This window comes from Cinclus cinclus, chromosome Z, assembly GCF_963662255.1.
Source record: "Cinclus cinclus chromosome Z, bCinCin1.1, whole genome shotgun sequence".
Taxonomy (NCBI): Eukaryota; Metazoa; Chordata; class Aves; order Passeriformes; family Cinclidae; genus Cinclus; species Cinclus cinclus.
Genome location: NC_085084.1, coordinates 58,650,150 through 58,662,884, shown reverse-complemented (window position 1 = coordinate 58,662,884; position 12,735 = coordinate 58,650,150). Strand labels below are relative to the sequence as shown.

General features: G+C 42.1%; 1 protein-coding gene across 1 annotated transcript in view; it reads left to right on the top strand.

Moving 5' to 3' along the window:
• The window catches only part of DMRT1 (doublesex and mab-3 related transcription factor 1), a 57,358-nt gene that overhangs the window by 28,459 nt on the left and 16,164 nt on the right, over nucleotides 1-12,735 (top strand). The window contains exon 4 of the mRNA XM_062513112.1: nucleotides 3,214-3,376. Coding sequence (XP_062369096.1) covers nucleotides 3,214-3,376 — 163 coding nt within the window. The remainder of the gene's footprint in view (nucleotides 1-3,213; nucleotides 3,377-12,735) is intronic.

Genomic DNA, 12,735 nt, shown 5'->3' with positions numbered 1-12,735 from the left:
TATCTGTGTGAGGACAAACTGTAGCTGCCTCTCAGTCCTCACAGTTGGTTTTCAAGGTGCAGGGAAAGAATTTCCAATGCACTCACAGCCTTCCAATCAGGCCATATTTATTTGTTCATGAATTGTAAGCATCCCACCATTGCTTGCAGTACATCTTTTAAAACATTACTGAGTGTGTGGTTTGTTGTACAAATCAGGGGAACCTATAAATGTTGCACAGGCCAACTCCTGCTCCAATGATATGTGTCTCCCACTGAAGTCTGTGAGGTATTTGTTGAATACTGCAGCTGGAGCAGGGCATGAGCAGTGGGTGGCTGGAAGGGAGCTCAGATTGCCCTCTGTGAAGACTAATGCATGCCTTTCCCTTCCGCAGCTCTTGCTCACCTAAAATATGCCTTATTCTTTTGTCATGTAGCCTGCAGTGATACAAACCAGAGTGGTTTGTGGGACTGTCCCAGCTCATACTTATCTCAGCTTTGTTGTAGGGGTGGAAGGGGAAAGGGAAGCAGGAGACACTGGAAGGCCAGGCCTTCTCCTGTGATGCATACATGACCCCAGCATTCTCCCTGAACAGGATCCTAAACCTGGTACCTGACTGTTGCATCTGAGCTGCCCCAGATTGAAAATAATCTGAATATTCAGGGGCCTCCCAAGGCTGTCTTGACCTCCCTTTCTGGCACCCAGAAGCCTGCAAGGATTCCACAGAACTTCAGGAGTTAATACAGACCAAATGTCCCTTCTCATGAGGTAGAGGTCTCCTAAGCTCCCTTTTTAATGCAGTGCTAAGGTCAAGAATTTTTACAACTGGTTGTTTTTTTATTGTTACTGTAAAATAGGATTGCTAAGCACTATAAAAAGGAAACCTTATGGTTCAGATTTACAGTGGTGTGGATTCTAAACAGTTTAATAAAACCAAAAGCTTCTAGATTTTCTTCGGTGGTTAATACATAGCATATTCTTTGCAGAGCCAAGCCTCTGGCTGTCAGTCGAACTGTGGTTCATAGACTTGGTGTGGGTAATAAGATTATAAAACATGTCTCTTGCTAGCCAGCTACCACACACTAATAATAATAGTAGTAATAATTCATTGCATCTAGGGATTTTAGGTGAGTTGTTTTTTTAAGAAATGGAGAAAACCCCTAAGAAAGGCGTTGAAAGGAGATGGATCACTGCATCCCCTCTGCAGGGAGGGGTAATGTGCACATGATCGAGTCAGTGCTAGGGAGTGATTTTGTTACATCTGAAATAATCTTTCATGCAGGCAGCTTTTTCTGAGTTGTACATGTGCATGCATGGCCTTGCACAAGGGAGAAGTGGAGATGTGAGATCTTTGGGTGCCGCCCTGCCCCACTGAGGGAAGGAAGACTGTGTGCAGCACAGCAGACAGAGAGGAATTTGCTAACTTTTTTCCCAGTTCTTCAGGGCTGTCAAGCTTTGTAGATGTGCAGATTCAAAATGCCCTTTGAACTGTGCTTTTGGGCACTTCATACTGCACAGAGGCGAGGTTTCGTTGACAGTCTTGTTTCCAAAAAGGAGGGTGCCCTTTGGCAGAAGAGGAGAAGCAATTCCAGTTGTTCTTTAGAGTTCAGCCTTCCTCAGGATGACTCATATAATTTTTGAAGAGCAATTTGCTGTTTAGAAACCTCTTAACTTCCACACACTAAAAGCAAGTCCCTCAGTACATGTGCAAGTATATGCATCTGTGCTGCTGTCAGAAATCAGTGCACTTTGCTTTCTGTGAACAGCCACCATTCTCTCTCTCTGCACTTAATCTCATTGCAAACATGACTCACTCAGAGAGCACCAGCAGGGACACATTATTTGCAGTGAGGCATGTGAAAATGAATACGGAATTCTTACAGGCACTCTTACAAAGCATTCTGGGGTTGTTCTAGGAGGTGCTGGTGGCTCCTGCTGCCAGGACCAGACCCTATGGGTCTTCTGGCATGGGGCAGCTGTCTGGGACTGCAGGTTCCAGCCTCCTCTGCTCCCTGGCTCTGAGCTCTGCAGCCTGGGAAGGGCTGAGGGGTGGGACTCCAGGCAGAGCTGGCTGGGACCCAAGGAAGCCACGTTGGAGCCATGGCTAAAAAGGCTGTCAAGCATGTCTTCTTACAGACACTGTGTAGTGGCATTGCTGGATGTGCATTTTTATTAGCTCTGCTACTATCATAACTGGTAGAAAACTCTTTTGACATTTTGTCTCTGCCCAGAAACTTTCCATCTTTCAGTCATTCACTTCCCAGCATACTTAGGGAAACCAGCTAGTCTTATCTTTCCAATTGAAAATGTTAATCTTGTTCTGCTATATTTTTGGAGCACTGAGGCCACATTGCATTGTAGGGCTTTATAACAAATAATTGTAAGTTGGTAGTTCTTTTCATAAAACACAAATTTTAGCACACCACTGCTCTAAGGAGATCAGTTTGGATGATATTGGGGCATTGGAGTAGGATAAACTTTGATGTCTGAGTGTTGTCACTTTGCTGCAGTCTGTGGAAGGGAAAAGGGATACCTAGGTGGATGCTGTGCTGATGTGGAAGACCTGCTGGCTGGTGTCCAGTTCTGGCTTCACAACCAGCTTCCTGTCTAAACACAACATGCTTTTTTCAGTAACTAAGGAAAATATTTTTTCATCTTATGGTGTTGTGAGAAAAAGTGTGCTTGTTTTTGTGTGTGTCACTGCTCAACTCCATAGAGCATATCCTATGAGAGTCAGTCGATAGAACTCTCCTCCTTAGCCACCCACCTGGTCCCTGGCAGAACAGTTACCAGCAATCTGAAATGGGTTAGTCTCTGGGGAAGTGTAGGAGCTGGATGGACTCTTCGTCTCTGACACTGGCCAGGTGTATATACTTGTCTGTGCCATAAGCTGGGGATTTGGCAGGAAGCTGCTTACAGTGAGGGGTACTTGCTTGTGTGCAAGATGCATTGTCATCTGCCATAAGATAAAGCAGCCTTAGCTGGGTCTGCTGCTGGTGCTGGATCACATCTCATATCACACCACCTCTAGCTGGTCAGTGTGGACAGACTGTGAAGCCACCAAACACCCAAGGCCAGCATGTCAGGATTTTATTTCCCATGCATTATTTCATCATGGCTCACTGTGGCCTCCTTCAAAGCTATGGAGGAATGGGGGGGAGTGATAGTGGGGTGCCCCCTTGGCACTAGGGCTTGACTTACACAGGCTGCTGTTGCATTTCTCTCTCCTGACAGGTGAAGGGCATGGAGAGACACCATGCTGTCAGCTCCCAGTACCGTATGTGCTCCTACTACCCGCCTGCTTCCTACCTGGGACAGGGGGTTGGGGCTCCTATGTGCCTCCCCCAGATCCTGGCCTCTGAGGACGTCCCCTCCTCCTCGGAGTCAAAAGCAAGAGGTAAGTGCACCCAAGGTTTCATGGCACTACCTTGCCTTAGACCTGCACCCAGGAAGTGTGGGTTGCTGCTGGGAAGGAAGCAGAGCATCATAAAGTAGGTGTTTTAAAGATAGTGGTTGATTTCTGGAAGGCGTGTTGTGTGGAGGCAAAGACTGATGGTGTACAGTCATGCAGTGTTGTACTTTAGAAGCCTCATGGCTCAGGAATCCAGTTAGCTGTACCTTCTACACTTACGTATGTCACTGAAGTTGTACAGCATTTGAGGTGCTGTCTTTGGTGCTTACCACCTGGCTGCCTCATAGGAGTAAATAACAATCTTTGCTCCAACCTCAGAATTACCTTTCTTCTCAGAAATGCTGTCATTTTTTCCACAGGCCTCCCACTGAGCCTTTGCCATACTTTCTGAACCACGTGTGGAAACTACTTCTGCATCCCAATTATACAGTGAAGGCCTTTGCAGACTTGCTTCCATTTTTTTTTAACTCATCATACCACGTTACTTAATTTAAAACTACTGCAGATAAATCTTTCTTTCCGTATTGTGTTTCAGGCTCTCCTAAGGATTACTGTAACCTGCAGTAATTTGCAGCGCTGGTGAATTTACCCTGTGGTTTTGACAGTGTTTCTAGAGCTTCCTTGTTCCCTTACTCCCAGTACTCCCAACACTAGCAGACAGTGCTAACACAGATGTTAACACAGCTCTGCTGGAGTAGTCCATCTCCACTGAGCTGTCCATCCTTCACTGAATCAGGTCAGTAACTGATGCTGGAGAAATAAGAGAAACAGAGAACAAAATCTTCACGCTCTCTGGCATTCAGAGGTATCGTGAGCAAGGACAATAAGCTTTTCTCACATTTTGTTTCTCTGTACCAATCAGTGAACTTGTCAGTTTAATTCTGTATGGTCTATGTGAAGTATTTTTTTTCATTCACTTTACACCTGCCAAGTTTTAGTGGGTTGTTTTTGTTTGGTTTTTTTATATTTCACAGAGTCAACAGCACTGATAACAGCATCCATCCTCATTTGCCTCTCTTCCCTTCTACACTGAAATTAGTGCTCTCCTCTTTCTGTCTAGTGGGAGGATGTATGTTGTGTAGGTTCCATAATTGTTCTCAGTCATGGTCTTTCTGAGGTTGAAGTACTGCTGTCTGTTTCAGTCACGTCATGTGGTTGTGTCATGGCAGGACTTCAAGGAGTCAAGTGATGTTTTGGAAGGTGAAGTGTGTATAAAGTCATACCTGTGGCTTGTGTCAGTCAGCACTGAGCCCTCGTATTCAGTAACTCCAGAATAATTTCTGTCGAGGAGGTAGCTGTTCTTCCATAGTGGCTGTTTCTGAAAGTGTTCCAGCTAGCTGTGACATGTGAGATAGATGAAGAAACAACACATGGTGTGATGAAACCTTAGACTTTTCCTCCTTCTCCAGTAGTTTTAAATGGCTTAGAGAAATCAGTGATCCTTGGTTCATTTTCCTTCTCTTTTCTTCAACTTTATTTTATTCCCTCTTTTCTGACCACCACTGAACAGTGACGTCTTCCTTTCTGCCCATTGGTTGGAGAAGCAGTTGGTTTTATGCTCAACTGCAGCAGTTGACACTTTTTCTTGCATCCATCACTACTAACTCACTAAGAAGTCTTACCAGCCAAGTGTTTTTAAAAATAGACAAAAGACCTTATACCCTTTGTTCCCAAATGCACTTCAGTAATTTTTCATCACTCCGGAAAAAAATTATACGTAATGTTCCACTGATTTTTAAACTGCATAAATACTGTATTTTCAATAATCCCTGACTGCTTCTCCAGACACTACTCCACACACAGATATTGTTCCCTAAGTTACACCATCAATCAGAAACCGACAAGCAGTGAGATGTAATTTACTGAGATCAAACAGCATTTTCCAGACTCTGAAGAAGTGTTTTTCCATAGCAGGGAGCTAGTGGGTGAAAGAGGCACCAATGTTTTTGGAAGAAATTTGAAGCTGTGAGCCGGATAATAGCCAACAGGCTTCTTAGAAGTATCTTCTTTTTCTTCAACATGTTCTTGGAGAAGATGTTTCTACTTTTTCTGTCTACAGACAAAATAATATCCCCAGGAAATATTTTATTTACTCTCCCATGACATTTTTCTTCTGGGGCTTTTCACAGACCTTAGAGGGCTAGAGGTTTCTTGCCTCTGTTGTCACCTGTGTGAGTTGTGAGTAGATCCTGTACATTAAAGAGCGTGGGTCGTTTCCCCAGAGTATTGACTGCACATGTTGCAGTTGCTGTCTCCTGCATAAGACACATTCTTAAGTATTTGACTGTTGACTGTTGGGCTGTTCTTTCTGTCCAGTGCCTGACTCCTTTGTTATGAAGCCTAAGTGATGTGTTTCTGCAGGGTTAGTGGTTGCTACTTGCTGAAGACAGCTCTAGTACATGTTTGAAAGAAGAAAATCATACTTTATTCAATTTTTTGAAGTGGTAATCATGCTCAGAGGCTTCCTTTCTTTTTAAAAATATGTATTGATGGATTGTAGATCCATAAGGAAGCAATAGGATCATCTAGTGTAATTTGCTGTATAATGTAGACTGTAATGTAAAACTTCACCTAAACTGCAGCAAACCAGTGACTATAAGATCTCTCTGAAGACTTATGTACTGCTAACACAGAAATTTTGCAAGAAGGTAACAGTGTGCTTAGAAGAGCTGCAGGTCAAAACAAAAAAACTGATTTTTTAGCCACATTTTCAAAACATCTGAAATGTGCCTCTTTAGCAAAAATGGCCATTAAATTCCCAGACAGGAATCTGCAGTGGTCTTACAATACACACATACAGTCTTATTACCCTCACTTCAGCTGCAGGTTCAGCATTATAGAGGCTTTGCCAGTTCATGTGTTGTTGTGGTATTTGAGTGAGACCATTTAACTAATTTTGTTTTGGTAAGTTAACTGTCTGCTTAGACCTATTACAGTAAAAGGGATAAGAGATGAACAGATCTACACTTTCTTTCTTTCAATGATTTGAAGGTCTCTATAAGCTTCTATAGCACTTTTACAGGACCATCATGGCAAGTTACAGTGTCTTGCATCTAGTAATTGGCTGATGTTTTCTGAGTAGCAAAATACCATCAGTCAATCTCTTTGCAGTCTGAATGGTTTCCAAGTAAAATGTTTTGCTTCCAGCTAAGCACAGCTGCTGCCCTTTCAGCAGAAACTGGGAAAAAGGGGAGAAAAAGTTGATAAACCAATGACAAACAGCAAAAGAATGTTTGTAGAGGGCTTCCTTAGGTAACCAAGTTTTAAGTTTTAGGCAGTGATTTCTAGGTAGGAGGGGGATTTTATGCTCCGTACTGCAAAACATTTCCTCCTCCTTTTTTCTGCAAAAGCAATGGGAGGAAATACATGTTAGAATGTTGTCAAATCTTGTGCATATGCATGCAAAAGTATAGTTTTGGAAGACAAGTTGAGAATTGGGGAAGTGAGAGTAGGACACAACAGCGTATTTCATCTCCAAAAGCCAAATACTTTGCATGCTTTTTTTTCCTTTTTTATTTTTTTTAATGAAGCTTCTTAGGTTTGGCTCACTACCCAGAATATTCCAACACCTTTCACTGATTTTTAGTCGGCCTCTCCAGCATTTATATTTGTGAAATAACCTGCGAAAGACCTTGGTTTGAGAGAGCAAAAAAGCACATGCAAGACACATGCCTCACTCTGGGTCTGTTTCCACTGCATGAAAGTTCAGCATTTGCTTATCTGTATGAAAGTGTTTTCCAGCTTTGGGAAAGTGGCAGAAAAATTTAACATTCAAATAGAAAGAAGCAAAGGATAAACATATCTGTATGTGCAGACACACAGATTTTAGAGTAGTTACCTGCTCTTAAAGTTGGCATGGAGTAAAACCTCCTCTATGTCCTCATTGTCTGAAATGTTGAGATAATTACACCATATGTCTGGCTGTGGTGAAAAAGATGTCTCGCATTTAAAATTTTGTTCCAGCTGCTGAACAGAATTTAATATTTTATTTTCCTGTCCTAAGTGTCATGAGTGTTGGAAATACAGGGAATGAAGCACTGGAGCAGTTCTGTGTTTGCAGCTTAAATATTAAGCGAGAGTCTGAAAGTTCTCCCAAAGACATGTAAGAAAAGATAATATTTTGATGCAGAAAACACCAGCAGTTTTGTGTAAATAAGCAAACATTTTACGAAGAAGAACATTTCTGGTAGAAGATTTTCTGTGTCAGCATAGCAGATTCCAGGACTAAAACGTTTTCACAGTCCTCTATAGAATTCAGATAGCTGGTATCCCCAGTTGAACAGCTGTGGAAGTGAAAGCAACACAGACACTTCCAGAATCTGCATTTAGAGACTCACCCCTGCTTCTGTTTTTGGATGCTGTATCATCAACAGTACTGATCTGTGGGAGAAGCCCAGCCAAATTGGAGCAGCTCTGTAAAGAGCCTCTTCCCAGTAGTTCCACAAGAAAGGGCATGTTGGAAGTGGTCTCCCTGCTTAAGATAAAAAGTTCCACTTTGACAAAAGCATTGCTGGAATGCAAGGAATGCTATGTGCCCTAGAAACATGCTTGAGAGATGGAAAGATTGGGGGTTTTCTTCCCAACTGGGTATTTGTGCATGCACCAAAGTTACTCCCCTTTTTTGCAGCTTCCTGTATATCATAATTTCGCATGAATATATGTACTAGAAGTGAATGCCATGACAAACAAGTAAGACTTCAGAGCCACAGGGGCACCTGGCTGTAGGTTCAGAGAGGTCAAGAAGCCCTGGTAAGCAAAAGGTCACTGAGACCATTTCCTTGAACCTGAACTGTTTCCTGCATGCATCAAAGTTAAAAAGATGGCGCTGCAAACAAAGCAGGCTGGTTTGATATGGCTGAGAAATTGCCCCAAAGAGCCCCAGTAAGCCTTGCCTCTGTTCTTAAATGTGTAGCTAGCTGGGAAGATGCACTGACAAAGCTGAATTAATAAAGTGCTTTTGAATTGGGAAACAATTGTAGCAAATTTCCCAAATTCTCTTCTGTCAGCGGGCTAGCCACAATCTGTGTAAGCTTAAGAGTAGCTGTGTCAGTCCCGGGCGGTCCAGGTGTTGTCAGGTGTAAGACATACTTCTTCTACTCCTTTTCTGTGTGCCTCTTTGGAGATCATCTCCAAAATTCATCTTGAGTTTGGAAGGGTTTCAGCAGCGGAGTGTATGGGAAGGATAAAATTTTGCACCCAGAAGTTCATCAGTAATTAGCTTGTGTGTTAAGTATGTGTGTGTCTGTCTGTGCATCTTTTCCTTAAAAAGTGACCCCTACTCAAGATTATATGTCCTTAACGATAAAAGAGCAGGCAGTGTTTTTTGCTGTGAGCTCAAGACTCTAGTTTCCACTATCATTTTATATCAAACTCTTAGCAATAGATTTTGAAATAACACTAAAGGAGAGGAAAGGAGTAAGGATCTAAATCTGTAGATCTTCAGCAGTTCACTTGAGTGGGTCACTTGAACTTGAGGCAACTGTTTGGTTTTTTTGTGCATTCTCGTTTCTGCTTCTTACAGTCCTCAGTGGCTATGCTTCATGCAGCTTCCCTTTGGCACTGATTACAAGGACAGTGAGCAGATTTTGTGTTAAGTTTCTGCATGCCTTAGTTATGTTGCATGTGCATTACAAGGTTTTATAGATCTCTGCAGACAAATGATGTTTTAATGTGTCATTGTCATTAAAAATTTGAATTTTGGATATAGCTGAACAGACAGTTGTTGAGCATGGCCTTTTTTTATCTTATAAGCTAATCAGGTTGCTAACCCTGATTCCTGATGGTATTAAGAATACTTTGAATAATTTCAATAATTGTAGTGGTAGCTGTCAAAATACATTTGAGAATGTAAGGCATATTCAGTATAAGCTTATTATTCTGTGTGTGGAAGTCCTTTTATTAATTACTGGTCTGTGTTCTAAATGACATTGTATTGGTGAAGATTTGAGCAGTTGGGAATTCCTAGAAATAAAGTAATACAAGCTTTTTTTTTTTCATTCTTCTTTAATTCAGTACTGATTGAAAGGCCCATTTTAGTAGTTTCTTCCTCACATGCATCATTTATGTTACGCTTGCTGAGAAGCACACTGAGTAGCTTTGCATTGGATGATTACAGAACACAGGCTTGTTTCATGACTTTCTGATTCACAGGTTTTGCTGATTCATGTCAGGGCAACTGACAAACCCTTGCTGTTTGATCTGAGAGCAGCTACTGGTCCTGCCTCAAGAGTAGTAGAAAAAACTGAATTTTTGAAGGCTTTCCACCTGTTTTTGTAGAAACAGAGATATTTCTGAACTGAGGCTTTATAGCATTCCCTAGCAGGAATTTCAAGCTTTCATGGAAACTGTGGAAATGCCTCCATTTTGCATCATCCTAGCAACAGAGATTGGGACAGCCTGAACCCTCAGCAGTTGCCATTGGTACCCCATCTCCCCCCACACCTGCAAAACCACATGCACATGCATAGTTGTCAGAAAAAAGAGTTTTTCTTCATGGGATGTGTTTGTCTTTTGTTTAGTATTTTGTGTGGATCAAAGGATGCAGCATTTTTGAAATTGAAGCCTCTGTTTCGTTACGAGTTTCAGGCTTTGAGTTGGTAAAACAAGGGTTTGAGGAAAGTCCTTCTATTCTGAGGAAACTTAAATCAGTGGTACGGTTGGCCCAGGGAGGTGCCAGATTCAAAGCAATGCATTTATGTGTGCTGCCAAAATCTCTACTTCTTCAGTTTCTTTCCATGAAAAGCTGTTTGCAGTGTCCCATCAATCCCAGTCAGGGAAAGCCTTGCTGAGGGTGCAGCAGAGAGCTGGCAGTGAGAGAGTGCTGCCACCCTTGTGGCACTGGGTCCTGAAGGAGGCATCAGCATCTATCTCTCTGTGCACCTGCCAGGGTGCTGTGCTGGAATACATAATAAGCTCTGATAGCTTTCCTTGGACACCTTCCCTCTTCTGCTTTGCATTCTCTTAGCAGAGGAGGTTTCTCAGCATCTCCTGCAGTTACAAATATTTTAGAGCCATATGTTGAGAGAGACCAGTGGCTTATACCCACTGCACCCCTGGATTTAACTTTGTGCATGTAGTATGAGCTGCTGTTTATGTCATGGCGGATGGTGGATGTTTCTATAGCTGATGAGGCTGAGGATTTTTCTTCATGCTTTGCAGAATATTGAGTCCTTCACTGAAGAAAATCAACACTGTCAGCTGAGCTGCTTTCTTTTACACCTGGTATGGCATTGATGCTCTGAATTTCTTACCTCTGGATACAGAATTTTCACACTGTGACAGAAATTCTATGACAGAAATCAGATTTTTCCATAACATGATAGAACAAATGAAGCCCATCTTGTCAGGACAGTAGTGATTACCCTGGCATGATTTGTAATTGTAACAGTGATTCTGCTGGCCTCTTTGCTTTGCTTTAATGTGCAGTTGCATCCTTGTAACTTGTCTGGTTAAGAGAAGAGAGAACTCCATATTCAGCTATAATCTTTTCAATGCATGATAACTTGTCTAGACTACCTTGCAGTTCATGCCAGTTTTGCAGCTCAGGTGAGTCTACATCTGAGCTAGTTCTTCTGCAGCTTCTCCTGCTTGTAAAGTAACCCTGTGTAGATTGTGAGACACTCTAGCAAAAGAAGTGTTGGTTACTGAGTTCTGAAGAAATAGGGAAAGGAAAAGGGTTGCTATGTCTCTGTAGAGTAGGCTGGCCTTGCCTCTTGAAGGGAGATGAATTCTGATTCTTTGCAAATGGTTGTTGCAGTCTATGGTGCTGCTCCCAGAATGATCTCGGGAAACAAAGAAGGGCAGCATCTATTCCCATTATCATGCTTGCATGCTATGAGTTTTCTGTCTTTTGCTTTCCCCAGTCACAAAAAGAAACTTCTGACAGAGGAGAAGTAGCTTTCCTACAAGCAGTGGGCAAAGTTGCTGGAGGAGTGTTGTGTGTAACTGCACAGGATAACAGGGAATCATCATGTGGGATCAGGACCAGGCAGCCCATAATTAATTCTGCCTGTTAATAAATATACATATTTATATTGCATGTGTAAATAATACTGATGTATGGTCCCTGAACTTGATGTATGGAACTCTGTGGGACAGGGTAGGGGACAGATACCAAGGCTACTTGACAGGCTTTCTTAATTTGGCAACCATCAGTGTGCCTGCCCATCAGACATTTTTAATTTTATGATTCAGTATGGCTGAGGAGTTTATTTCCAGTGTTCCTCACAGGCATAGCTCAGGCCAAGTACAAGTTGAATAACCTTCAGGAAAGCTGTGCTGTCCTTCTGTCGGCCGCTGTCTTTGAAAATTGCCTGCAGAGTTAGTGAGCAGGAACAGTTAAGATTTACAAACAATGATGAAGCTTGTCATGCATCTTTCACCATTCATCATCTGGGTGCCGTGGCTGGGCGGTGAAGTGTTCTTCATAAAAACCAGCTCAGTGTGAAATACACCTCGCAGCAATGTTTACTGCTCTGAAACTCGTCAGCAGCCCTTTATAGTAAATCCAGATTGCGATGTGACATTACAGTATATCATTGCAGAGCGCGCTGGGGTTTACACTAGGAATGAGTGCAGTTCACACCAGATGAGATGTCGAAATTGAGTTATGTAGGAATTTGGCTGTTATATGGGGATAGCTTTTGTTTTCTGAGGACTGAAAGTTAGCTTTATATATCTAATATATATAATGTACACATACCTGCAGTTGTGTCTGGGTGCCTATATTGATATACATGGATGTATAGATACACATACACTATGCACACATTCTGTATACAAAGACTGCATGCACTCACAGATTTCTCTGATGGGACCCTGTCTTATGTTTATGCTGTTTCTTAGTATTTTAGTGTTCTGTTGAAATGCTGAATTTTAGTGTTGCCTCTTCAGTGAAATTTATATTCAAAAAACTCTTTGTTCAAAAGAGTTTTCTATCTACAGTAGAAGTTATGCAGTTGGCTGGTAACCACTGAATAGAGCTGAACAGATTTGGTTTTTGTGGAGGTTTTTATTTGTGAATGTCTCCTAGAGCTTGGAAGGTGAAGCTTTGAGCAGAATATTTGGAGAAAACTTAGGCAGAAGCTTTAAAATATAAAAATGACAAGTTACTGTACATCTGGCCATGTGCTGGGATTTGTTGTGTTATCCCTTCTTGCGTTAGTCCTTTCAGTTGCAATGTGGACACAAGATCATTGAGAAAAGGATAATTTGTCTAATTATATAAGTGGGAAGTCAGTACAAAATACAGCCAAGACACTTTGTGTGTCAGTAAGTTGAGACAGTCTTTGGAGGTAAATGTGCTGTCCTGGGCATCTGGTGGTCTGAGAAAGACCTCTGGAGTT